The sequence below is a fragment of the Oncorhynchus kisutch genome, unplaced genomic scaffold (assembly GCF_002021735.2).
Source record: "Oncorhynchus kisutch isolate 150728-3 unplaced genomic scaffold, Okis_V2 scaffold743, whole genome shotgun sequence".
Classification (NCBI taxonomy): Eukaryota; Metazoa; Chordata; class Actinopteri; order Salmoniformes; family Salmonidae; genus Oncorhynchus; species Oncorhynchus kisutch.
In genome coordinates, this window is record NW_022262688.1 from 87,643 (window position 1) to 115,000 (window position 27,358).

Sequence of the window (27,358 nt, forward strand, 5' to 3'; positions counted from 1 at the left end):
AATTTTATTTTTTTTACCCTTTTTCTCCCCAATTTCGGGGTATCCAATTTAACCAGGGCCCGTGCCAATTGCTAGTTGGTCTTGTCCCATCGCTGCAACTCCCGTACGGACTCGGGAGAGGCAAAGGTCGAGAGCCGCGGGGCTTCCGGAACACGACCCCGCCAAGCCGCACTTCCTCTTGACACAATGTTCGCTTAACCCAAAAACCAGACGCACCACTGTGTCGGAGGAAACACCGTACAGCTGACAACCGTGCATCTCGCTCAGCCCTCCACGAGGAGCGTGATGGGACGAGGACAATCCCATGTGACCAAACCCTCCCCTAATCCGGATGACGCTGGGCCAATTGTGCGCCGCCTCGTGGGTCTCCCGGGTCGCGGTCGGCTGCGACAGCCTGGAATCGAACCGTGGTCTGTAGTGAAGCAGCTAGCACCACTGCTCCCCAGTGTTTTAACAAGACCTAGTAATCCCATCAGTATCCTCAGGTATTCCTGGATTAGACTACGTGACTGTTCTGCTGTACTATCTGGTTACCGTGGATACAGGGGACTGACTGGAATTCTAGAACCCTGCTGAGCAACACGTGATTGTGATCATGTGCTTGTGGACTGAGAGCGGTGATGCAATGTGTCCTCAGATAGCCTGGTATATCTGGCTGGGCCGTAATGACATTAGCAGATGTTGTTGTATCTTCATGCTGTTTTGAGCTATTTTAAAACTCATTATCTGTTTCTCACTGTTTCTCTCACTCTCTCCAACTGGCAGTTCTTGTAAAAATCTAAAGCTCCGAGGCAGGCAGATGCTGAGATGTCAGTCTGAGAAAGAAATTAGGATCTCCTTTCTGGTAATCTTTCCTCTACTGCCTAGCCTTTCCTGAGTAGAACACCAACTGTCTTCCTATTCCGCCTTCATTTCTCATCAGAGCTCTTTTCATTATGGAATCTCTTTATGTCTTAATGAGGAAGAGAATGGAGAGATGATGACGATGTTACTGCAACAGAGATACTTAGAACCAGATCATTACTGTGGATGAGAACAGAATGACTTAACTTACTAAAGTTGTCAAAGTATATGGTGTAGTTCTTACATTACATTAAGAAGGAACATGTTCCCCACGGTTTTCCAGGTAGATAACTGGGCTAAAAGGGGATGGTTTTCCAAATGACACATCCACTGCCAGGTAAGACTTGGCAAAGGGGGAGTCTGTCCCTGTTCACCAGGGCCCGTGTCTCAGCTGATGTCTGTCCCTGTTCACCAGGGCCCGTGGCACAGCTGATGTCTGTCCCTGTTCACCAGGGCCCGTGGCACAGCTGATGTCTGTCCCTGTTCACCAGGGCCCGTGGCACAGCTGATGTCTGTCCCTGTTCACCAGGGCCCGTGGCACAGCTGATGCCTGTCCCTGTTCACCAGGGCCCGTGGCACAGCTGATGTCTGTCCCTGTTCCTCCCTGAGTCGTACGTGTTTCTTCACAGCACCTTGTTGATAGGCGCTGAATCTAGTTAATACTGTGTCAGTTAAACAGGGCCTGTTACTGTGTGTGTGTTTCTCCAGACACAAGACTTAATGTGTTTTGTCTCTTCCAGGCCTCCTTCCTCACCAAGAAGCTCAACATCACAGGGAAGAGGGTGAACCTGGCCATATGGGTAAGGCCTCGCTCTCTCGCTCTCTCGCTCTCTCTCTCAGCGTGTCGGACACTCCTCTGGGTCCCAAATGGCATCCTGTTCCCTACATGGTGCACTGCTTTTGACCAGAGCTCATATGGGGAACAGGATGTAGATCCCTTCATCTGCTTTGACTTCCTGTTCCTCCTCGAAGAAACGATATGGTCCTGCAGTGATCTCTCTCTGTCCTATAACATATGGTCCCGCAGTGATCTCTCTGTCCTGTAACAAATGGTCCCGCAGTGATCTCTCCCTGTCCTGTAACAAATGGTCCCGCAGTGATCTCTCCCTGTCCTATAACATATGGTCCTGCAGTGATCTCCCCCTGTCCTGTAACATATGGTCCTGCAGTGATCTCCCCCTGTCCTGTAACATATGGTCCTGCAGTGATCTCCCCCTGTCCTGTAACATATGGTCCTGCAGTGATCTCCCCCTGTCCTGTAACATATGGTCCTGCAGTGATCTCCCCCTGTCCTGTAACATATGGTCCTGCAGTGATCTCTCCCTGTCCTATAACATATGGTCCTGCAGTGATCTCTCTCCCTGTCCTATAACATATGGTCCTGCAGTGATCTCTCTCCCTGTCCTATAACATATGGTCCTGCAGTGATCTCTCTCCCTGTCCTATAACATATGGTCCTGCAGTGATCTCTCTCCCTGTCCTATAACATATGGTCCTGCAGTGATCTCTCTCCCTGTCCTATAACATATGGTCCTGCAGTGATCTCTCTCCCTGTCCTATAACATATGGTCCTGCAGTGATCTCTCTCCCTGTCCTATAACATATGGTCCTGCAGTGATCTCTCTCCCTGTCCTATAACATATGGTCCTGCAGTGATCTCTCTCCCTGTCCTATAACATATGGTCCTGCAGTGATCTCTATCTCTGTCCTATAACATCTGGTCCTGCAGTGATCTCTCTCCCTGTCCTATAACATCTGGTCCTGCAGTGATCTCTCTCCCTGTCCTATAACATATGGTCCTGCAGTGATCTCTGTCCTGTAACATATGGTCCTGCCTCATTTGATGCAATAGGAACAGGAATTCGGCATCCATTCTGATTTGAGTCAGTCTGTTGCAGGCAGGGAGAGATGCATAGTTTACATTATTTGTCTGAATCAGTCTGGCTTGCAGGTGTTTCTTCCTGGTGTGTAATGTTGTTCTCGCCACCAATCTGTAGCCAGTCACTGTCCAGGTCAAAGTCTTTTTCCAGAGGCTTGAACAGTGGACTCTCTCTCTCTCCACCCCAGGATACAGCAGGTCAGGAGCGGTTCCACGCGTTAGGTCCCATTTACTACAGAGACTCCAACGGAGCCATATTGGTCTATGACATCACAGATGAGGACTCATTCCAGAAGGTAGCTATGATCTCCTCAGAGAGAACAGTGGAGCCGTGTCCCAAAGAGCACCCTATTCCCTATACAGTGCACTACATTTGACCAGGGCCCATAAGGAAACAGGGTGCTATTAGGAACACAGCCTCTGGAGAGAAGAACATCATTTCAAAAATGAGTTACATAAAAATGTCAAGATAATGTTATTATGGAAAATGGTTTCTTTTGATATTCATATTTAATTTGCATCGGTGTCTCTGTGTTCTAATGTTGAAATGTTGTTTTCTTCAGCTGTAAATCGATGTGAAATGTTATGTTTCTGCTTTGCAGGTGAAAAACTGGGTCAAAGAATTGAGGAAAATGTTGGGGAATGAGATTTGTTTATGTATAGTAGGTAAGTTATTGCAGACCATAGCTAACTTTTCACTTTTCAACACTTCTTTTATTGTTTGTCACATTTCACCCTGTAAATGGATCGATCTTGGGTAGGTTAGCCTAGTGGTTAGAGGCAGGGTGGCCTAGTGGTTAGAGGCAGGGTGGCCTAGTGGTTAGAGGCAGGGTGGCCTAGTGGTTAGAGGCAGGGTGGCCTAGTGGTTAGAGGCAGGGTGGCCTAGTGGTTAGAGGCAGGGTGGCCTAGTGGTTAGAGGCAGGGTGGCCTAGTGGTTAGAGGCAGGGTGGCCTAGTGGTTAGAGGCAGGGTGGCCTAGTGGTTAGAGGCAGGGTGGCCTAGTGGTTAGAGGCAGGGTGGCCTAGTGGTTAGAGGCAGGGTGGCCTAGTGGTTAGAGGCAGGGTGGCCTAGTGGTTAGAGGCAGGGTGGCCTAGTGGTTAGAGGCAGGGTGGCCTAGTGGTTAGAGGCAGGGTGGCCTAGTGGTTAGAGGCAGGGTGGCCTAGTGGTTAGAGGCGGGGTGGCCTAGTGGTTAGAGGCGGGGTGGCCTAGTGGTTAGAGGCGGGGTGGCCTAGTGGTTAGAGGCGGGGTGGCCTAGTGGTTAGAGGCGGGGTGGCCTAGTGGTTAGAGGCGGGGTGGCCTAGTGGTTAGAGGCGGGGTGGCCTAGTGGTTAGAGGCGGGGTGGCCTAGTGGTTAGAGGCGGGGTGGCCTAGTGGTTAGAGGCGGGGTGGCCTAGTGGTTAGAGGCGGGGTGGCCTAGTGGTTAGAGGCGGGGTGGCCTAGTGGTTAGAGGCGGGGTGGCCTAGTGGTTAGAGGCGGGGTGGCCTAGTGGTTAGAGGCGGGGTGGCCTAGTGGTTAGAGGCAGGGTAGCCTAGTGGTTAGAGGCAGGGTGGCCTAGTGGTTAGAGGCAGGGTGGCCTAGTGGTTAGAGGCAGGGTGGCCTAGTGGTTAGAGGCAGGGTGGCCTAGTGGTTAGAGGCAGGGTGGCCTAGTGGTTAGAGGCAGGGTGGCCTAGTGGTTAGAGGCAGGGTGGCCTAGTGGTTAGAGGCAGGGTGGCCTAGTGGTTAGAGGCAGGGTGGCCTAGTGGTTAGAGGCAGGGTGGCCTAGTGGTTAGAGGCGGGGTGGTTAGAGGCGGGGTGGTTAGAGGCGGGGTGGTTAGAGGCGGGGTGGTTAGAGGCGGGGTGGTTAGAGGCGGGGTTAGCCTAGTGGTTAGAGGCGGGGTGGCCTAGTGGTTAGAGGCGGGGTGGCCTAGTGGTTAGAGGCGGGGTGGCCTAGTGGTTAGAGGCGGGGTGGCCTAGTGGTTAGAGGCGGGGTGGCCTAGTGGTTAGAGGCGGGGTGGCCTAGTGGTTAGAGGCGGGTGGGGCCTAGTGGTTAGAGGCGGGTGGGGCCTAGTGGTTAGAGGCGGGTGGGGCCTAGTGGTTAGAGGCGGGTTGGGCCTAGTGGTTAGAGGCGGGTTGGGCCTAGTGGTTAGAGGCGGGTTGGGCCTAGTGGTTAGAGGCGGGTTGGGCCTAGTGGTTAGAGGCGGGTTGGGCCTAGTGGTTAGAGGCGGGTTGGGCCTAGTGGTTAGAGGCGGGTTGGCCTCGTGGTTAGAGGCGGGGTGGCCTCGTGGTTAGAGGCGGGGTGGCCCTTAGTGGTTAGAGGCGGGGTGGCCCTTAGTGGTTAGAGGCGGGGTGGGCCTTAGTGGTTAGAGGCGGGTTGGGCCTTAGTGGTTAGAGGCGGGTTGGGCCTTAGTGGTTAGAGGCGGGTTGGGCCTTAGTGGTTAGAGGCGGGTTGGGCCTAGTGGTTAGAGCGTTGGACTAGTAACCGAAAGGTTGCAAGTTCGAATCCCCGAGCTGACAAAGTACAAATCTGTTGTTCTGCCCCTGAACAGGCAGTTAACCCACTGTTCCCAGGCTGTCATTGAAAATAAGAATTTGTTCTTAACTGACTTGCCTAGTTAAATAAATAAAGGTAAAAAATATATATATATTAAAAGTGGCGTGGAGAATTTAGTTTAGTTACGGGGCCCTGCAATTAAATAGCAATCTTAATAATTTCATTATAATGTTGCCAGGATGGAGGGAGTCTAGAATATAGTTGATATTCTCTTTCCTCCAAATTTCAGTCACATAAGACCAGCTGTCGGACAGCTAAATGTGCTTCAGACACATCCCGTTGCTCTCTCCCTCTGAAATGTCAAAGCCTACAACTTTCAACCCTGACGTTCAGTCTTCTCCGACCAGCAGCTAGGGAACCTTTCAAATGCAGCACGAGTTGCACAGAGTAGATAATTGTTGACATTGTTGTGGTGACATCCTCCTCAATATTTATGTGATAGCTTAACTAGAGCCCGACCCGTATGGGATTTGTGGGTCGGATACTGATTTTAGGGAGGTAGAAGTCACCGATTTTGATATTGGTTTTTAGATGTGGCATGAAAAACACACTTTTTTTCTAGAAGTTTATTAACAGATACTCCAAATTATGATTTCTTAACGCATCATTTAAGAACATTTTATTTGTTGTTTACAAGATAACCACCAAAAAAGCTACTATATCCTAAATCAATACAAAACCGTTGTTCAGTTTACCTTCTTAGGTACAACTTAAGACAAATATTTATCTATGGCAGTGCATAAGAATGCAGAGGTGTCTGCTGAAACACCACAAGCACACTAATAAACAAGAAAGTCTCAAAGTCCATCTGAAACTGCACTGTTCACAACCTAGGCATTGAGATGCAGGCTAACTACCTTACTGGCTAGCTAGGCTAAATACCTTGCTGGCTAACTACCTTGCTGGCTAGCTAGGCTAAATACCTTGCTGGCTAACTACCTTGCTGGCTAGCTAGGCTAAATACCTTGCATGGCTAGCTACCTTGCATGGCTAGCTACCTTGCATGTCTGGCTACCTTGCTGGCTAGCTACCTTGCTGGCTAGCTGCCTTGCTGGCTAGCTGCCTTGCTGGCTAGCTGCCTTGATGGCTAGCTAGGCTAACTACCTTGCTGGCTAGCTACAAGCCTAACTAACGTTAACGAAGTGGGAGATGTTATGAGGACAGGGCTGCTTACTTGGTGAAGTGTACTTTATTTACTTATTCAAATATGCTGTCGCTGGCTGTGGCAAACTACTCACTGTCAAGCCACCATGACTACTCTTTCTCACGTTGTGACGTTGCGCTGAATGATGCTCAGTGAGCAGTCCATAGAGCGCCCTCTTCAGACGGATTTGTTTGTTCTATGTATATAATATCTGCGCGTTAGCTGTGGAATAAAGATAAACATATTTTTGTAAAAGACGAAATATAAAAATAAAGCAATGTATGTTGGTCAAACAATCAAATGTATTTATAAAGCCCTTTTTGCATCAGTCAATGTCACAACGTGCTGTACAGAATCCCAGCCTAAAACCCCAAACAGCAAGCCATGCAGGTGTAGAAGCACGGTGGCTAGGAAAAACTCCCTAGAAAGGTCAGAACCTAGGAAGAAACCTAGAGAGGAACCAGGCTCTGAGGGGTGGCCAGTCCTCTTCTGGCTGTGCTGGGTGGAGATTAGAAACCTAGAGAGGAACCAGGCTCTGAGGGGTGGCCAGTCCTCTTCTGGCTGTGCTGGGTGGAGATTAGAAACCTAGAGAGGAACCAGGCTCTGAGGGGTGGCCAGTCCTCTTCTGGCTGTGCTGGGTGGAGATTAGAAACCTAGAGAGGAACCAGGCTCTGAGGGGTGGCCAGTCCTCTTCTGGCTGTGCTGGGTGGAGATTAGAAACCTAGAGAGGAACCAGGCTCTGAGGGGTGGCCAGTCCTCTTCTGGCTGTGCTGGGTGGAGATTAGAAACCTAGAGAGGAACCAGGCTCTGAGGGGTGGCCAGTCCTCTTCTGGCTGTGCTGGGTGGAGATTAGAAACCTAGAGAGGAACCAGGCTCTGAGGGGTGGCCAGTCCTCTTCTGGCTGTGCTGGGTGGAGATTAGAAACCTAGAGAGGAACCAGGCTCTGAGGGGTGGCCAGTCCTCTTCTGGCTGTGCTGGGTGGAGATTAGAAACCTAGAGAGGAACCAGGCTCTGAGGGGTGGCCAGTCCTCTTCTGGCTGTGCTGGGTGGAGATTAGAAACCTAGAGAGGAACCAGGCTCTGAGGGGTGGCCAGTCCTCTTCTGGCTGTGCTGGGTGGAGATTAGAAACCTAGAGAGGAACCAGGCTCTGAGGGGTGGCCGGTCCTCTTCTGGCTGTGCCGGGTAGAGGAACCAGGCTCTGAGGGGTGGCCGGTCCTCTTCTGGCTGTGCCGGGTGGAGATTATAACAGAACATGGCCAAGATGTTCAAACGTTCATAGATGACCTGCAGGGTCAGATAATAATAATCACATATTGGTCAACCGATTTTATGGGATCTCATCTTAACTAGACTAACTGCTGTGGGAAATGTATTTTCCTCACAAAAACGAGGGGGGAAATGACCCTGTACTGAACAAAAATATTAACGCAACGATTTTACTGAGTTACAGTTCATAGAAGGAATTTGGTCAATTGAAATGATTATTAGCATTAGGCCCTAATCTATGTATTTCTCATGACTGGGCAGGGGTGCAGCCATAGGTTGACCTGGGAGGGCGTAGGCCCACCCACTTGGGAGCCGGGCCCATCCACTGAGCAATCAGAATAATTTCCCCCCCCCCCAAAAGGGCTTTATTTACAGACAGAAATTATGGTAGAGAAATTACCATTCAATCCCCTGGCAATGGCTTTGGTGCCAATTGCACGCTGCTGTAAAACTGAACTTCTGTGGCGTTGTGTTGTGTGACCACTGCAATTCTTTTTAGTGGCCCTTTATTGTCCCCAGCACAAGGTGCACCTATGTAATGATCATGGAGTTTAATCAGCTTCTTGATATGCCACACCTGTCAGGTGGATGGATTATCTTTGCAAAGGAGAAATGTTTACTAACAGGAATGTAAATACAGTTGTGCACAAAATTTGAGAGAAATAAACTTTTTGTCAGTATGGAACATTTCTGCATTATTTTATTTCCGCTGTTGAGACATGGGACCAACACTTTACATGTTGCATTTTATATTTTTGTTCAGTGTGTGTGTTTGTACACACACACACACCACATATACACACACACCATACACACACCACACACACTTAGCATACACACACCACACACATATATCATACCTACACACATGTGTGTGCACACTGAACAAAAATATAAAATGCAATTTGGTGTAATTGTGTGTGGTGGTCATTGACTTCTGCATTGTAGATCATGAGTTAAACCAACACTGTCAGGATAAACGTAACTGTTGCAGTCACGCCCCCATCACATGAGAGGGTTCTAACCTCCATGATCTCTTCCTGGTTAAATAAAGTGTGCCTTCACTTTACTAGACGTACAGTTGGTGGTGCTAATGTTTAAATATACCGTATGTGATCTCTAAACTAATATATCCTCTTTGTTCTTCTCTTAGGTAATAAAGTAGATCTGGAGAAGGAGAGACATGTATCAGTTGAAGAGGCAGAAGGGTTCGTTTTGTCACTCTTCTCCTGTAACTGTACCATAGAGAGACCTTGTACAGCAGGCGGTGTTCAGTCTTATCAGCTTATGGTGCTGTACTGCTTTGGCAGTACCTTTTTTCATAACGGTGTCTAAACATGAAGTCCACAGCCTTCTTTTTCTACGTGAACGTTGATTTAATTGAACGGTGATTTGGTCGGAATATCGATAACTAAAACGCACATTTTGTCTGTGGAGTGTTGACAATTGAATGGTGATTGGTTCTAACGGATCTGTCTGTTTTTCTCTGTGGATTCCTCTCCTCCACAGGTATGCAGAGTCGGTGGGGGCAAAACACTATCACACATCAGCCAAACTAAACAAGGGGATAGAAGAACTCTTCCTTGACTTGTGTAAAAGTAAGCAGCCGTTCTAACATGTAATGGAATAGTGATGATGAATGTAATGGCTCCGGTTCAGACCAAAATATTATATTATCATGGACCAACTGGTAGGACTTTGATTTTTGTAGATTGGACTTTCTTGGTTGTAAGGACTTTCAGCTTTTGTTGGTAGGACTTTGCCTCCCCACAGTACTGACTCTCCCTCTCGTCTCCCACAGTACTGACTCTCCCTCTCGTCTCCCACAGTACTGACTCTCCCTCTCGTCTTCCCACAGTACTGACTCTCCCTCTCGTCTCCCCACAGTACTGACTCTCCCTCTCGTCTCCCACAGTACTGACTCTCCCTCTCGTCTTCCCACAGTACTGACTCTCCCTCTCGTCTCCCCACAGTACTGACTCTCCCTCTCGTCTCCCCACAGTACTGACTCTCCCTCTCGTCTCCCCACAGTACTGACTCTCCCTCTCGTCTCCCCACAGTACTGACTCTCCCTCTCGTCTCCCCACAGTACTGACTCTCCCTCTCGTCTCCCCACAGTACTGACTCTCCCTCTCGTCTCCCCACAGTACTGACTCTCCCTCTCGTCTCCCCACAGTACTGACTCTCCCTCTCGTCTCCCCACAGTACTGACTCTCCCTCTCGTCTCCCCACAGTACTGACTCTCCCTCTCGTCTCCCCACAGTACTGACTCTCCCTCTCGTTGACAGGAATGATGGAGACGGCCCAAGCAGAGGAGAGGGCGAAGGGTAACGGAGCCAGCCAGTCAACAACATCACGAAGGGGGGTACAGATCGTGGACGATGACCCTCAAGCCGCCACGGCCGCAGGGGGCTGCTGCTCATCCGCTTAACCCTCCACGTCCCAACTTACCCCCCCCCATGTCCCAACCCCCCCACCTCTATGTCCCAACTTACCCCATCCTCCCCCTTCCCCCCCCTTAAGCAACCAGGACTGTTGCCTCCCCTCTCATCTCCCTCCTTATCACATGAAGACTGCTGTTCTCCCTCTGAGTCATCATCCACTTTACTCACTACACTTCTCCCTCTATGGAACAATGTGCTTATATACCATTCTTTATACTGTAATATTCATTCATTGGCCCCCCCCTCCTGACCCATCCATATGAGACCTCTGACCCCCTCCTGACCCATCCATATGAGACCTCTGACCCATCCATATGAGTCCTCTGACCCCCCCCCCCTGACCCATCCATATGAGACCTCTGACACCCCCCCTGACCCATCCATATGAGACCTCTGACCCCCCCCTGATCCATCCATATGAGACCTCTGACACCCCCCCCCCCCCCCGACCCATCCATATGAGACCTCTGACACCCCCCCTGACCCATCCATATGAGACCTCTGACCCCCCCCCCCTGACCATCCATATGAGACCTCTGACACCCCATCCTGACCCATCCATATGAGACCTCTGACCCCCCCCTGATCCATCCATATGAGACCTCTGACCCCCTCCTGATCCATCCATATGAGACCTCTGACCCCCCCCCCCCCCCTGATCCATCCATATGAGACCTCTGAGTGATGAAGAGAACATGGAAGGAATGACTCTGCCTCTCCTCCCGTCTTTCTACAAACTAGCAGATGGACTTCTAGCACACTAGTGTGAAATACACACTCACACACTGTCCCCACCTCTCTCAAATGAACACAAACCACCAGACTGTACTAAATTATAAATCATAAACAGTCATACCCCAGATGTGAGGATAATGTGCATGACGGGGAGATCCGTCTCTGAAGGCTTCATTTTGTTTCACTTTAGAGAGAGAAGAAAAGAACAACCTGATCTTTCTTTATTGTTGATAAACTAATGTACATGTTGTATGGAAATGTGTCCAAGCCCTTGGTACTGCTTCTTCTTCTGTGGTGGTGAAGTGGTGAAAGCCCTTTGATTCCATCATCCAGCTCTTTTCTTGGCCTGTGTTCTTTAAGCCTCTCGGTAGGAGTCCCACCTGTGGTCTTTAAGCTTCTCGGTAGGAGTCCCACCTGTGTTCTTTAAGCCTCTCGGTAGGAGTCCCACCTGTGTTCTTTAAGCTTCTCGGTAGGAGTGCCACCTGTGGTCTTTAAGCTTCTCGGTAGGAGTCCCACCTGTGTTCTTTAAGCTTCTCGGTAGGAGTCCCACCTGTGTTCTTTAAGCCTCTCGGTAGGAGTCCCACCTGTGTTCTTTAAGCTTCTCGGTAGGAGTCCCACCTGTGGTCTTTAAGCCTCTCGGTAGGAGCCCCACCTGTGGTCTTTAAGCCTCTCGGTAGGAGTCCCACCTGTGTTCTTTAAGCCTCTCGGTAGGAGTCCCACCTGTGTTCTTTAAGCCTCTCGGTAGGAGTCCCACCTGTGGTCTTTAAGCCTCTCGGTAGGAGTCCCACCTGTGGTCTTTAAGCCTCTCGGTAGGAGTCCCACCTGTTGTCTTTAAGCTTCTCGGTAGGAGTCCCACCTGTGGTCTTTAAGCTTCTCGGTAGGAGTCCCACCTGTGGTCTTTAAGCTTCTCGGTAGGAGTCCCACCTGTGGTCTTTAAGCCTCTCGGTAGGAGTCCCACCTGTGTTCTTTAAGCCTCTCGGTAGGAGTCCCACCTGTGGTCTTTAAGCCTCTCGGTAGGAGTCCCACCTGTGTTCTTTAAGCCTCTCGGTAGGAGTCCCACCTGTGTTCTTTAAGCCTCTCGGTAGGAGTCCCACCTGTGTTCTTTAAGCCTCTCGGTAGGAGTCCCACCTGTGTTCTTTAAGCCTCTCGGTAGGAGTCCCACCTGTGGTCTTTAAGCCCCTCGGTAGGAGTCCCACCTGTGTTCTTTAAGCCTCTCGGTAGGAGTCCCACCTGTGTTCTTTAAGCTTCTCGGTAGGAGTCCCACCTGTGTTCTTTAAGCCCCTCGGTAGGAGTCCCACCTGTCTCTGTAACCTTGTTGATTTAAGTTCTAAAAGACTAAACTGATCCTAGATCAGCGTTTCTGCTCTGAGACCCTTTAAGAATACAGGCATTGTGCTTTTTCAACAACAACAACAACAACATGGCAGTTCTCTCTTCCCCTCCTCTCTCCTGATCTTTCTCTCTGATTTAAAATGCAGGTGTTTTGCACTGACCCGTCACTATCAATGCTTTTGTTCCACTGTGTTTTCTTCCTGTTTGCCGAGTTGCTCTGTGAAAAATGTAAATGACACAAAAAAAATACATTGTTAAAAAAACAACCCAAAAAGTAACGTATGAATAACGCTGGATGTTTTATCTGCTTTTTACAAGCTTTGGGGAAACGATACGCAGGTGTAGAAAAGTGTACAATAGTCTTGTTTAATGATTGTAAAATGAAATAACAATTGTGGATGAAAGCACACTTTCTGGAATTGTAATTTTTTTAAACTGCTAGTGTCGTGTGTTTTATAATAGAACAATTATAACTATTTACAACACATAGGTGTCAAATACATTGTCATTCTTTTTAATGAAACAATTGAAGCTTCGTTTCACATCCTCCAACTGTTTTGAACTTAAACATATTCAGAATACATAGAGTTTGGTCGTCACGCACTGCTTCTGATTGGAGGAGAACATGTTCTACTGCTTCTGATTGGAGGAGAACATGTTCTACTGCTTCTGATTGGAGGAGAACATATTCTACTGCTTCTGATTGGAGGAGAACATATTCTACTGCTTCTGATTGGAGGAGAACATGTTCTACTGCTTCTGATTTGGAGGAGAACATGTTCTACTGCTTCTGATTTGGAGGAGAACATGTTCTACTGCTTCTGATTGGAGGAGAACATGTTCTACTGCTTCTGATTGGAGGAGAACATGTTCTACTGCTTCTGATTGGAGGAGAACATGTTCTACTGCTTCTGATTGGAGGAGAACATGTTCTACTGCTTCTGATTGGAGGAGAACATGTTCTACTGCTTCTGATTGGAGGAGAACATGTTCTACTGCTTCTGATTGGAGGAGAACATGTTCTACTGCTTCTGATTGGAGGAGAACATGTTCTACTGCTTCTGATTGGAGGAGAACATGTTCTACTGCTTCTGATTGGAGGAGAACATGTTCTACTGCTTCTGATTGGAGGAGAACATGTTCTACTGCTTCTGATTGGAGGAGAACATGTTCTACTGCTTCTGATTGGAGGAGAACATGTTCTACTGCTTCTGATTGGAGGAGAACATGTTCTACTGCTTCTGATTGGAGGAGAACATGTTGTAAAAGTGTAACTTCCTGAGACGATACCAACGGCGCCGGCTCCACCAAGAGGAGACCTAAGGGGAGGGAGACTTCATTCCAGATCTCATGTTATTTAATTACATGTCAATGGTGGGTTTCTGCAGGGAAACGGGGAGAGATTCATGATTGGTCTCTACTCTACAGACCTGGGTTCAAAGACCATTCAACAATGTTTGCTTGTGCCAGATAGTCAGGGTTTATACTTTTAATTCCAAACTCAGTCACAGCTGAAGTATTGGTAATGATATGGAATAGTGTTTGAACCTAGATGTGCTACTCTGCCCTGGTTTATTCTGCACCAGGATGAAAAGCTTCATTTCATTTGCTGACTGGTTAAACCCAGTCACTACAGCCTCTGGTCTCCATAAGAGTTAACAATATGGTGACCAGGTAGACCTACATACTGTATCCACACCGTGATAAAGAGATTCCCCTACACCAGGGCTCTCCAAACCCTGTTCCTGGAGATCTACTGTCCTGTAGGTTTTCACTCCAAACCCTGTTCCTGGAGAGCTACTGTCCTGTAGGTTTTCACTCCAACCCTGTTCCTGGAGATCTACTGTCCTGTAGGTTTTCACTCCAACCCTGTTCCTGGAGATCTACTGTCCTGTAGGTTTTCACTCCAACCCTGTTCCTGAAGATCTACTGTCCTGTAAGTTTTCTCCAACCATAATCTAGCACACCTGATTCTAATAATTAGCTGGATGATAAACTGAATCAGGTTAGTTACAACTGGGGTTGAAAGGAAGAAAACCTACAGGAGGGTAGGTCTCTGGGAACAGGGTTGGACAGCCCTGCCCTACACATTTGACAAGCTCAGTCTTCAATGAAGCATGGTCTTCATGGTTTGGGTTGTTCTAGAGGCTGGGTTGTTCCCGAGTGGCGCAGCGGTCTAAGGCACTGCATCTCCGTGCAAGAGGCATCACTACAGTCCCCGGTTTGTATCCAGGCTGTATCACATCCGGCCGTGATTGGGAGTCCCACAGGGTGGCGCACAATTGGCCCAGCGTCGTCCGGGTTTGGCCAGGGTAGGCCCGTCATTGTAAATAAGAATTTGTTCTTAACTGACTTGCCTAGTTAAATAAAAATTATATAAATGTGGAAGTCTACCTAAATATCAATTTACACCACTCAGATATTACCCATGTTATTTAAACCATACGAATGGGCGATTCTGCTGACTATTGAGATACTTTTGTGTATATAGTGAATCCCCTTAAAATGAGTGGATTCGGCTATTTCAGCCCCACCTGTTGCTGACAGGTATATAACACCAAGCACACAGCCATGCAATCTCATTGGCAGTAGAATGGCCTCACTCAGGCCTCACACTCAGAGCTCAGTGACTTTCAACTTGGCACAGTGATAGGATGCCACTTTTCCAACAAGTCAGTTCGTCAAATGTATGCTCTACTAGAGCTGCCCCGCTCAAATGTAAGTGCTGTTATTGTGAAGTGGAAACGTCTAGGAGCAACGACAGCTCAGCCTCAGTGGTAGGCCACACAAGCTTACAGAACGGGACCACTGAAGCACGTAACGCGTAAACATTGTCTGTCTTCGGTTGCAACACTCACTACCGAGTTCCAAAGTGCTTCTGGAACCAACATCAGCACAATAACAGTTTGTCTGGAGCTTCATGAAATGGGTTTCCATGGCTGAGCAGCCACACACAAGCCTAAGATCACCATTCTCAATGCCAAGCGTTGGCTGGAGTGGTGTAAAGCTTGCCGCCATTGGACTCTGGAGCAGTGGAAACACGTTCTCTGGAGCGATGAATCACTCTTCACCATCTGGCTGTCCAAGGGACGAATCTGTGTTTGGTGGATGCCAGGAGAACCTGGAGAATCTGTGTTTGGTGGATGCCAGGAGAACGCTACCTGCCTCTATGAGTAATGCCAACTGTAAGATTTGGTGGTCTGGTGCAGTTTTTCCTGGTTCGGGCTAGGCCCCTTAGTTCCAGTATAGGGAAATCTATATTCTACAGCATACAATGACATTCTAGTTTGTTCTGTGCTTCCAACTAGGATCACCACTTTATTTTAAGAATGTGAAATGTCAGAATAATAGTAGAGAGAATGATTTATTTCAGCTTTTATTTCTTTCATCACATTCCCAATTGGTCAGAAGTTTACATGCTACCAAATACTAATTGAGTTAATTGCCATTCAATTGTTTAACTTGAGTCAAACGTTTTGGGTAGCCTTCCACATGCTTCTCACAATAAGTTTCTAAGAACCCATTTCCTTCCTGAGCGCTATGATGTTTGCATGGTACCATTGTGTTTATACTTGCGTACTATTGTTTGTACAGATGAACGTGGTACCTTGAGGCATTTGGAAATTGCTCCCAAGGATGAACCAGACTCTACAATTTATTTTTTGAGGTTTTGGCTGATTTCTTTTGATTGTCCCATGATTTCCAGCAAAGAGGCACTGAGTTTGAATGTAGGCCTTGAAATACATCCACAGGTACACCTCCAATTAACTTAAATTATTTCAATCAAAAGCTTCTAATGTCGTGACATAATTTTCAAGGCACAGTCAACTTCTGACCCACTGGAATTGTAATACATGAATTATAAGTGAAAATCTGTCTGTAAACAATTGTTGGAAAAATTACTTGTGTCATGCACAAAGTAGATGTCCTAACTGACTTGCCAAAACTATAGTTTGTTAACAAGAAAAGTGTGGAGTGGTTGGAAAACAACTTTTAATGACTCTGTATGTGCACCACGTCATTGATCTCTCTCTCTCTCTGCTGTGTCCACTGAGTCCTGCAAACCCATTGGGTAACGCTGGGCAGGCCTCTTGCTAGCTGTCACTCAAATGCAGGAGGTTGGCGCTCATTGGCTATAACTTGAATTGCTAGGGGGCTGGCCCACGTTGGGGGAAATGTAGAGAAAATGGCTTTAAAAAACCAGTTGCTTTTAAACTATGGATTTGATGGTTAATTGAGGTAAAGTAATTATGCTCATAGATTAAGCATGTATGACCTATACATGGACACATCCAGCCCAAAGAGGGAGGTTTAAAATAAATACTTTCTTATTTGCCAAAGTACTGTCTGTAACTCACTTTCTGCACTCTACATCGTATATCATTTTATAAGACATAAGTTCATTTCATTCTCTTGATATAAAGAATTCTGTCAACACAGCAAGTATTTCAGAGAGTGTTTACTGTCTGCCGTTGGATAAATAAAAACTTTGAACTTAAACATCAGAACATCGCTACATCGGCACCTTATCCAAGGACAGTTAAGTATTAACAATGAATGACTGAGTAAATGGTTCACTATTCATCTGTATAGAATTCTTGAATTTAGGTGTTTTGATACCAAAGGATCCCAGAGTTGATCTGAAAGATGAGGACCTTCGTCGCTCTGCTGTTTGTTCTCGGCAGCTGTCTCTCTGAGCTGCAGGTTTTTCAAAGTAGAGACGTTGACAAGAAGCCAATCTTTATGGAAACCACACAGAGGGCCAGCGAGAGCCAGGTGGAGGAACAGAGAGTCCTACTCCAGGAGCTGAGAGCCATTGTGGCTCAACAGAGCACCAAACTGAATGAGATGGGAGCCATTGTGGAGGAACTGAAGAGAGAGAACGGAGAGAGACCGAAGGTGGCCTTCTCAGCCTCGCTGTCTGAATCCAAAGGACCAAATAGTGATGATGTCATCCTGGCCTACAAACATGTCTTCAACAATATTGGTGAGGCTTACAGTCCGGTGACGGGTATCTTCAGAGCACCGGTTAATGGAGTCTACTACTTCACATACACTGCCTTTACAACCTCCAGCAAGGGGAGAAGAGTGTCGCTGTATAAAAATGGACTTGTAATGGTGACTGTGACCGATGATGTTTCAGACTCGGAGGACGGTGGAACCAATGGTGTCACACTGCAGTTGGATGCAGGAGATGAGGTCTACACTCGACTGATGGAAGGATTTAACATCTTTGATGACAATAATCACCACAGCACCTTTACTGGCTTTCTGCTCTTCACTTAGAAAACAGTTTATTCTATCGCTGAATCCTACTGCTTTATAAGGATTTTATGACATATAGTACTATGATTTATGACATATAGTACTATGATTTATGACATAGTACTATGATTTAATGACATAGTACTATGATTTATGACATATAGTACTATGATTTATGACATATAGTACTATGATTTATGACATATAGTACTATGATTTATGACATATATGACATATAGTACTATGATTTATGACATATAGTACTATGATTTATGACATATAGTACTATGATTTATGACATATAGTACTATGATTTATGACATATAGTACTATGATTTATGACATAGTACTATGATTTATGACATATAGTACTATGATTTATGACATATAGTACCATGATTTATGACATAGTACTATGATTTATGACATATAGTACTATGATTTATGACATATAGTACTATGATTTATGACATATAGTACTATGATTTATGACATAGTACTATGATTTATGACATATAGTACTATGATTTATGACATATAGTACTATGATTTAATGACATATAGTACTATGATTTATGACATATAATACTATGATTTAATGACATATAGTACTATGATTTATGACATATAGTACTATGATTTATGACATAGTACTATGATTTATGACATATAGTACTATGATTTATGACATATAGTACTATGATTTAATTACATAGTACTATATGTCATAAATCATAGTACTATATGTCAAATCATAGTACTATGATTTATGACATATAGTACTATGATTTATGACATATAATACTATGATTTATGACATATAGTACTATGATTTAATGACATATAGTACTATGATTTAATGACATAGTACTATGATTTAATGACATATAGTACTATGATTTAATGACATATAGTACTATGATTTAATGACATAGTACTATGATTTAATGACATATAGTACTATGATTTAATGACATATAGTACTATGATTTAATGACATAGTACTATGATTTAATGACATATAGTACTATGATTTAATGACATATAGTACTATGATTTAATGACATATAGTACTATGATTTATGACATATAGTACTATGATTTAATGACATAGTACTATGATTTAATGACATATAGTACTATGATTTAATGACATAGTACTATGATTTAATGACATATAGTACTATGATTTATGACATATAGTACTATGATTTATGACATATAGTACTATGATTTATGACATATAGTACTATGATTTATGACATATAGTACTATGATTTATGACATATAGTACTATGATTTAATGACATAGTACTATGATTGAATGACATAGTACTATGATTTAATGACATAGTACTATGATTTATGACATATAGTACTATGATTTATGACATATAGTACTATGATTTAATGACATATAGTACTATGATTTATGACATATAGTACTATGATTTATGACTATGACAAAAAAAATGTTTATGATTTTTTGTGTGTGTGAACTAAGCATTGATAACAAGGTGATAAACAAACAATTGTTTGTGTCTTCATCATTTAACCCAACGCATCTGAATCAGAACCAACCAGTCCAGTGGGATATATTAACAAGCTCAAGTTATTTTTCAGTTATTTTTGTACGTACTGATCGGGTGATGCAATCTTTGTGCTGCTTTGTGGAAGAATGAAAGTGTAGACCTGATTCTCTTTTCAATAACTGACTAGTGAATTATTTTTATAAATCATTTGTTTGATCAATGAGACAGAATGGGAAACGGGCCTCCATGTCTAATGCATAAATAAATGTTCTTCTCCAATTAAGAAAGACAACTAAATAATATTTCAGTTAAACGATTTCTTTATTTTTTGGGAGGTAAAGAAGTGCATAAATAACTGGTAATCATTTACCCCGTTTTGGTTTCACTTCACTCTTAGAAGCCAGATGGCACGTTGAGAAACAACTGATCTAATATTAAATCAATTCAACGAAACAAAAGAACATCTATCGGTAAGTAATAATATAATGTCCTCTTCTTCTTTTAAATATCATAAACCAAACAAGACACACAACAAAAAAAACTAAAAATTACAAACAGAAAAAAAGGCCATTTACATCATTTAAAAAATAAATCTGACTTCAACATCCATCATGTAGTAAGAAACATGTTACAGGCATGATCCTAACATGTTACAGGCATGATCCTAACATGTTACAGGCATGATCCTAACATGTTACAGGCATGATCCTAACATGCTACAGGCATGATCCTAACATGTTACAGGCATGATCCTAACATGTTACAGGCATGATCCTAACATGTTATAGGCATGATCCTAACATGTTACAGGCATGATCCTAACATGTTACAGGCATGATCCTAACATGTTACAGGCATGATCCTAACATGTTACAGGCATGATCCTAACATGTTACAGGCATGATCCTAACATGTTACAGGCATGATCCTAACATGTTTTTATATATATACATATACATATATATATATATATATATATATATATATATATATATATATATATATATACTGAACTAAAGTAGAAATGCAACATGCAACTATTTCAACTATTTTACTGAGCTGCTGCTCATTTAAGGAAATCAGTCAATTGAAATAAATTCATTAGGCCCTAATCTATGTATTTCACATGACTGGGCAGGGTCACAGATGGGGGGCCAGGCCCAGCCAATCAGAATGAGTTTTTCCCCAATAAAGGGCGTTCTTACAGACATAAATACTCCTCAGTTTCATCAGCTGTCCAGGTGGCTGGTCTCAGATGATCCCACAGGTGAAGATGCCGGATGTGGAGGTCCTGGGCTGGGCAGAAAACACTGAGTTAGGCTGAAACACCTGCATGTTGGCCTTACTAAAGGGTCCTGGGCTGGGCAGAAAACACTGAGTTAGGTTGAAACACCTGCATGTTGGCCTTACTAAAGGGTCCTGGGCTGGGCAGAAAACACTGAGTTAGGCTGAAACACCTGCATGTTGGCCTTACTAAAGGGTCCTGGGCTGGGCAGAAAACACTGAGTTAGGCTGAAACACCTGCATGTTGGCCTTACTAAAGGGTCCTGGGCTGGGCAGAAAACACTGAGTTAGGTTGAAACACCTGCATGTTGGCCTTACTAAAGGGTCCTGGGCTGGGCAGAAAACACTGAGTTAGGCTGAAACACCTGCATGTTGGCCTTACTAAAGGGTCCTGGGCTGGGCAGAAAACACTGAGTTAGGCTGAAACACCTGCATGTTGGCCTTACTAAAGGGTCCTGGGCTGGGCAGAAAACACTGAGTTAGGCTGAAACACCTGCACGTTGGCCTTACTAAAGGGTCCTGGGCTGGGCAGAAAACACTGAGTTAGGCTGAAACACCTGCACGTTGGCCTTACTAAAGGGTCCTGGGCTGGGCAGAAAACACTGAGTTAGGCTGAAACACCTGCACGTTGGCCTTACTAAAGGGTCCTGGGCTGGGCAGAAAACACTGAGTTAGGCTGAAACACCTGCATGTTGGCCTTACTAAAGGGTCCTGGGCTGGGCAGAAAACACTGAGTTAGGCTGAAACACCTGCATGTTGGCCTTACTAAAGGGTCCTGGGCTGGGCAGAAAACACTGAGTTAGGCTGAAACACCTGCATGTTGGCCTTACTAAAGGGTCCTGGGCTGGGCAGAAAACACTGAGTTAGGCTGAAACACCTGCATGTTGGCCTTACTAAAGGGTCCTGGGCTGGGCAGAAAACACTGAGTTAGGCTGAAACACCTGCATGTTGGCCTTACTAAAGGGTCCTGGGCTGGGCAGAAAACACTGAGTTAGGCTGAAACACCTGCATGTTGGCCTTACTAAAGGGTCCTGGGCTGGGCAGAAAACACTGAGTTAGGCTGAAACACCTGCATGTTGGCCTTACTAAAGGGTCCTGGGCTGGGCAGAAAACACTGAGTTAGGCTGAAACACCTATATATACAGAGATTGGAACAGAGGGCAGCCCTATATATACAGAGATTGGAGCAGAGGGCAGCCCTATATATACAGAGATTGGAACACAGGGCAGCCCTATATATACAGAGATTGGAGCAGAGGGCAGCCCTATATATACAGAGATTGGAGAGATTGGAGCAGAGGGCAGCCCTATACATACAGAGATTGGAGCAGAGGGCAGCCCTATATATACAGAGATTGGAGCAGAGGGCAGCCCTATACATACAGAGATTGGAGCAGAGGGCAGCCCTATATATACAGAGATTGGAGCAGAGGGCAGCCCTATATATACAGAGATTGGAACAGAGGGCAGCCCTATACATACAGAGATTGGAGCAGAGGGCAGCCCTATACATACAGAGATTGGAACAGAGGGCAGCCCTATATATACAGAGATTGGAACAGAGGGCAGCCCTATATATACAGAGATTGGAACAGAGGGCAGCCCTATATATACAGAGATTGGAGCAGAGGGCAGCCCTATATATACAGAGATTGGAACAGAGGGCAGCCCTATATATACAGAGATTGGAGAGATTGGAGCAGAGGGCAGCCCTATATATACAGAGATTGGAGAGATTGGAGCAGAGGGCAGCCCTATATATACAGAGATTGGAGCAGAGGGCAGCCCTATATATACAGAGATTGGAGAGATTGGAGCAGAGGGCAGCCCTATATATACAGAGATTGGAGCAGAGGGCAGCCCTATAAATACAGAGATTGGAACAGAGGGCAGCCCTATATATACAGAGATTGGAGCAGAGGGCAGCCCTATATATACAGAGATTGGAGCAGAGGGCAGCCCTATATATACAGAGATTGGAGCAGAGGGCAGCCCTATATATACAGAGATTGGAGCAGAGGGCAGCCCTATATATACAGAGATTGGAGAGATTGGAGCAGAGGGCAGCCCTATATATACAGAGATTGGAGAGATTGGAGCAGAGGGCAGCCCTATATATACAGAGATTGGAACAGAGGGCAGCCCTATACATACAGAGATTGGAGAGATTGGAGCAGAGGGCAGCCCTATATATACAGAGATTGGAGAGATTGGAACAGAGGGCAGCCCTATATATACAGAGATTGGAACAGAGGGCAGCCCTATACATACAGAGATTGGAGAGATTGGAACAGAGGGAAGCCCTATACATACAGAGATTGGAGCAGAGGGCAGCCCTATATATACAGAGATTGGAACAGAGGGCAGCCCTATATATACAGAGATTGGAACAGAGGGCAGCCCTATATATACAGAGATTGGAGAGATTGGAGCAGAGGGCAGCCCTATATATACAGAGATTGGAACAGAGGGCAGCCCTATATATACAGAGATTGGAACAGAGGGCAGCCCTATATATACAGAGATTGGAGCAGAGGGCAGCCCTATATTTGGAGAGATTGGAGCAGAGGGCAGCCCTATATTTGGAGAGATTGGAGCAGAGGGCAGCCCTATATTTGGAGAGATTGGAACAGAGGGCAGCCCTATAAATACAGAGATTGGAGAGATTGGAGCAGAGGGCAGCCCTATATATACAGAGATTGGAGAGATTGGAACAGAGGGCAGCCCTATATATACAGAGATTGGAACAGAGGGCAGCCCTATACATACAGAGATTGGAGAGATTGGAACAGAGGGCAGCCCTATATATACAGAGATTGGAACAGAGGGCAGCCCTATACATACAGAGATGGAGAGATTGGAACAGAGGGCAGCCCTATATATACAGAGATTGGAACAGAGGGCAGCCCTATATATACAGAGATTGGAACAGAGGGCAGCCCTATATATACAGAGATTGGAACAGAGGGCAGCCCTATACATACAGAGATTGAAACAGAGGGCAGCCCTATATATACAGAGATTGGAGCAGAGGGCAGCCCTATACATACAGAGATTGGAGAGATTGGAGCAGAGGGCAGCCCTATAAATACAGAGATTGGAGAGATTGGAGCAGAGGGCAGCCCTATATATACAGAGATTGGAACAGAGGGCAGCCCTATATATACAGAGATTGGAACAGAGGGCAGCCCTATACATACAGAGATTGGAGAGATTGGAGCAGAGGGCAGCCCTATATATACAGAGAGTGGAGAGATTGGAACAGAGGGCAGCCCTATATATACAGAGATTGGAACAGAGGGCAGCCCTATACATACAGAGATTGGAGAGATTGGAACAGAGGGAAGCCCTATACATACAGAGATTGGAGCAGAGGGCAGCCCTATATACACAGAGATTGGAACAGAGGGCAGCCCTATATATACAGAGATTGGAACAGAGGGCAGCCCTATATATACAGAGATTGGAGAGATTGGAGCAGAGGGCAGCCCTATATATACAGAGATTGGAACAGAGGGCAGCCCTATATATACAGAGATTGGAGCAGAGGGCAGCCCTATATTTGGAGAGATTGGAGCAGAGGGCAGCCCTATATTTGGAGAGATTGGAGCAGAGGGCAGCCCTATATTTGGAGAGATTGGAACAGAGGGCAGCCCTATAAATACAGAGATAGGAGAGATTGGAGCAGAGGGCAGCCCTATATATACAGAGATTGGAGAGATTGGAACAGAGGGCAGCCCTATATATACAGAGATTGGAACAGAGGGCAGCCCTATACATACAGAGATTGGAGAGATTGGAACAGAGGGCAGCCCTATATATACAGAGATTGGAACAGAGGGCAGCCCTATACATACAGAGATTGGAGAGATTGGAACAGAGGGCAGCCCTATATATACAGAGATTGGAGCAGAGGGCAGCCCTATAAATACAGAGATTGGAGAGATTGGAGCAGAGGGCAGCCCTATAAATACAGAGATTGGAACAGAGGGCAGCCCTATACATACAGAGATTGGAACAGAGGGCAGCCCTATACATACAGAGATTGGAACAGAGGGCAGCCCTATACATACAGAGATTGGAACAGAGGGCAGCCCTATACATACAGAGATTGGAACAGAGGGCAGCCCTATACATACAGAGACTGGAGAGATTGGAACAGAGGGCAGCCGTACCTCTGCATCCGTTGAGCATTTTAGGGGTTAATTGCCTTGCTCAAAGGCACAACGGCAGGTGATTGCATCTAGGTTACTGATACTCTCAACTCTTCAGTTGCCGGCCCACTTCCGACCAGAAATGGAACGTTACTGGTCCGCTTCACTAACCTCTATGTTACCTGCCACCCCCAAGGAAATGATCATCCAACGTGGGGCTTGAACCAAGGACACTGAGATTAAGAGATCGTGCTCCACCGACTGAGCTAGCCAGGCAATGATTTGAACTATCTGGTTATGTGTTGGTTTTTATCCTGTTATGTTTTATAATTGTGCGTCATTGTGTTGTTGTCAGTGTGTATAATGGTGTTGTTGTCATTGTGTATAATGGTGTTGTTGTCATTGTGTTGTTGTCAGTGTGTATAATGGTGTTGTTGTCATTGTGTTGTTGCCATTTTGTGTCATAGTTTTTTAATCATGGTGTAACATTGTGTTGTTGTCATGGTGTTGTTGTCATGGTGAATCATTGTGTTGTTGTCAGTGTGTATAGATGTGTTATAGTCATGGTGTTGTTGTCAGTGTGTATCATTGTGTTGTTGTCAGTGTGTATAGATGTGTTATAGTCATGGTGTTGTTGTCAGTGTGTATCATTGTGTTGTTGTCATGGTGAATCATTGTGTTGTTGTCAGTGTGTATCATTGTGTTGTTGTCAGTGTGTATTATTGTGTTATTGTCATGGTGTTGTTGTCATGGTGTATCATTGTGATGTTGTCATGGTGTATCATTGTGTTGTTGTCATGGTGTATCATTGTGTTGTTGTCAGTGTGTATCATAGTGTTGTTGTCATGGTGTATCATTGTGTTGTTGTCATGGTGTATCATTGTGTTGTTGTCATGGTGTATCATTGTGTTGTTGTCATGGTGTATCATTGTGTTGTTGTCATGGTGTATCATTGTGTTGTTGTCATGGTGTATCATTGTGTTGTTGTCATGGTGTATCATTGTGATGTTGTCATGGTGTATCATTGTGTTGTTGTCATGGTGTATCATTGTGATGTTGTCATGGTGTATCATTGTGTTGTTGTCATGGTGTATCATTGTGTTGTTGTCATGGTGTATCATTGTGTTGTTGTCATGGTCTATCATTGTGATGTTGTCATGGTGTATCATTGTGTTGTTGTCATGGTGTATCATTGTGTTGTTGTCATGGTGTATCATTGTGTTGTTGTCATGGTGTATCATTGTGTTGTTGTCATGGTGTATCATTGTGATGTTGTCATGGTGTATCATTGTGTTGTTGTCATGGTGTATCATTGTGTTGTTGTCATGGTGTATCATTGTGTTGTTGTCATGGTGTATCATTGTGATGTTGTCATGGTGTATCATTGTGTTGTTGTCATGGTGTATCATTGTGATGTTGTCATGGTGTATCATTGTGTTGTTGTCATGGTGTATCATTGTGTTGTTGTCATGGTGTATCATTGTGTTGTTGTCATGGTGTATCATTGTGTTGTTGTCATGGTGTATCATTGTGATGTTGTCATGGTGTATCATTGTGATTTACGTGGATTTTACATGTTTTTTACGTCTCATCCTTACCTGCTGCTAAACCAATTGCCCTCTGGGACAAATCAAATTCCATCCATAAATCCCTTTCTATATCATCAGTCACAAAGTGCTTTTACCGTAAGCCGGCCCTAGATCCCTATGCAAGCAGCAGTAGAGTGGCAAGTCAACATCTCCTTAGAAGGAAGAAACCTTGAGAGAAACAAGAGTCATGGAGAAACTTAATATCTCCTCGTCTCCTTCTCAAAACCCACTGGAGGAGAAGATCAGAGGGGAAGGACCTCTAGCTTTTTTCCAATGTGTTTTTGAGAAGGAGACGAGGAGAGAGAGGACGCGAGGAGTATGCATTTGAGATTCTCCCTCATACGGGAGGAGGCCCATCCTTCTCGCAGGTCATTAATCTTGCCCTGGAGGTAGAACTGTGTGGTTTTCATTACATGGGCCTTGCTGCAAAGTCAAAATAGGCTGTATTGTAAAAATTCATGAAAACAAACATTTGCTTTTTGGTCTTCATTTAAGTTAAGGATTAGTCATTAGGGTTAGCAGTGTGCTTAAGGTTAGGTTCAAATGTATATTTTCTGACTTTATGGCTGTGCCAGCTAGTGACCACTCTGCAAGCTGCCTCCAGGGCAAGATTCATGACAATAAATGCCAAACTGCGTCCTCCTCTTGTTGTACTGGTTAGAAGCTAATAATACACAAGACCAGTAGGTGGCGACATCACACCAGGAAAACTAATGGGAACCGTGAACACAGACCAAGGTGGTGACATCACACCAGGAAAACTAATGGGAACCGTGAACACAGACCAAGGTGGTGACATCACACCAGGAAAACAAATGGGAACCGTGAACACAGACCAAGGTGGTGACATCACACCTGGAAAACGAATGGGAACCGTGAACACAGACCAAGGTGGTGACATCACACCAGGAAAACTAATGGGAACCGTGAACACAGACCACGGTGGTGACATCACACCAGGAAAACTAATGGCAACCGTGAACACAGACCAAGGTGGTGACATCACACCAGGAAAACTACTTGGCAGGTTTCCTGGAGAAGTTCACTGACACTTTTTACAGAATGACATCAATAACCTCATGAAAACAGTGACCTGTGTTTTTAAAAACGTTAGTCGGTGTGTGTGTGTGTGTGTATATATTTGTGCTCGTGCGTGTCCGTGCGTGTGTAGGAGGGCACCATGGAGAGAATATTCATTTTTAGTCATACACGAAACTGCACTCACACTCTGTCTAACTGTGGGAGTCATCATCATGTTTGTGGTTGAGTGAACCAGAGACCAAGCCGTTCTTCACGGAGTGTGTGTACTTGAACTTAAAGCATTATTACTGACTGCTGTGGCCTCCAGTGGGAACAGGCTGAG

The 27,358-nt window shown here is 45.3% G+C and overlaps 2 protein-coding genes across 2 annotated transcripts in view; both read left to right on the top strand.

The window, feature by feature from the left end:
• LOC116361747 (ras-related protein Rab-21) overlaps nucleotides 1–12,657 on the top strand; it is a 37,501-nt gene extending 24,844 nt beyond the window's left edge. The window contains exons 2-7 of the mRNA XM_031816107.1: nucleotides 1,584–1,643; nucleotides 2,911–3,018; nucleotides 3,325–3,388; nucleotides 8,814–8,868; nucleotides 9,170–9,258; nucleotides 9,949–12,657. Coding sequence (XP_031671967.1) covers nucleotides 1,584–1,643; nucleotides 2,911–3,018; nucleotides 3,325–3,388; nucleotides 8,814–8,868; nucleotides 9,170–9,258; nucleotides 9,949–10,091 — 519 coding nt within the window. The 3' untranslated portion in view covers nucleotides 10,092–12,657. The remainder of the gene's footprint in view (nucleotides 1–1,583; nucleotides 1,644–2,910; nucleotides 3,019–3,324; nucleotides 3,389–8,813; nucleotides 8,869–9,169; nucleotides 9,259–9,948) is intronic.
• Nucleotides 12,658–16,690: 4,033 nt separating this feature from the next.
• Nucleotides 16,691–19,270, top strand: LOC109883991 (complement C1q-like protein 2). Its single transcript, XM_031816104.1, has one exon. The coding sequence runs from the start codon at nucleotides 16,819–16,821 to the stop codon at nucleotides 17,455–17,457; it is 639 nt and encodes a 212-aa protein (XP_031671964.1). The 5' UTR covers nucleotides 16,691–16,818; the 3' UTR covers nucleotides 17,458–19,270.
• Nucleotides 19,271–27,358: the final 8,088 nt, after the last annotated feature.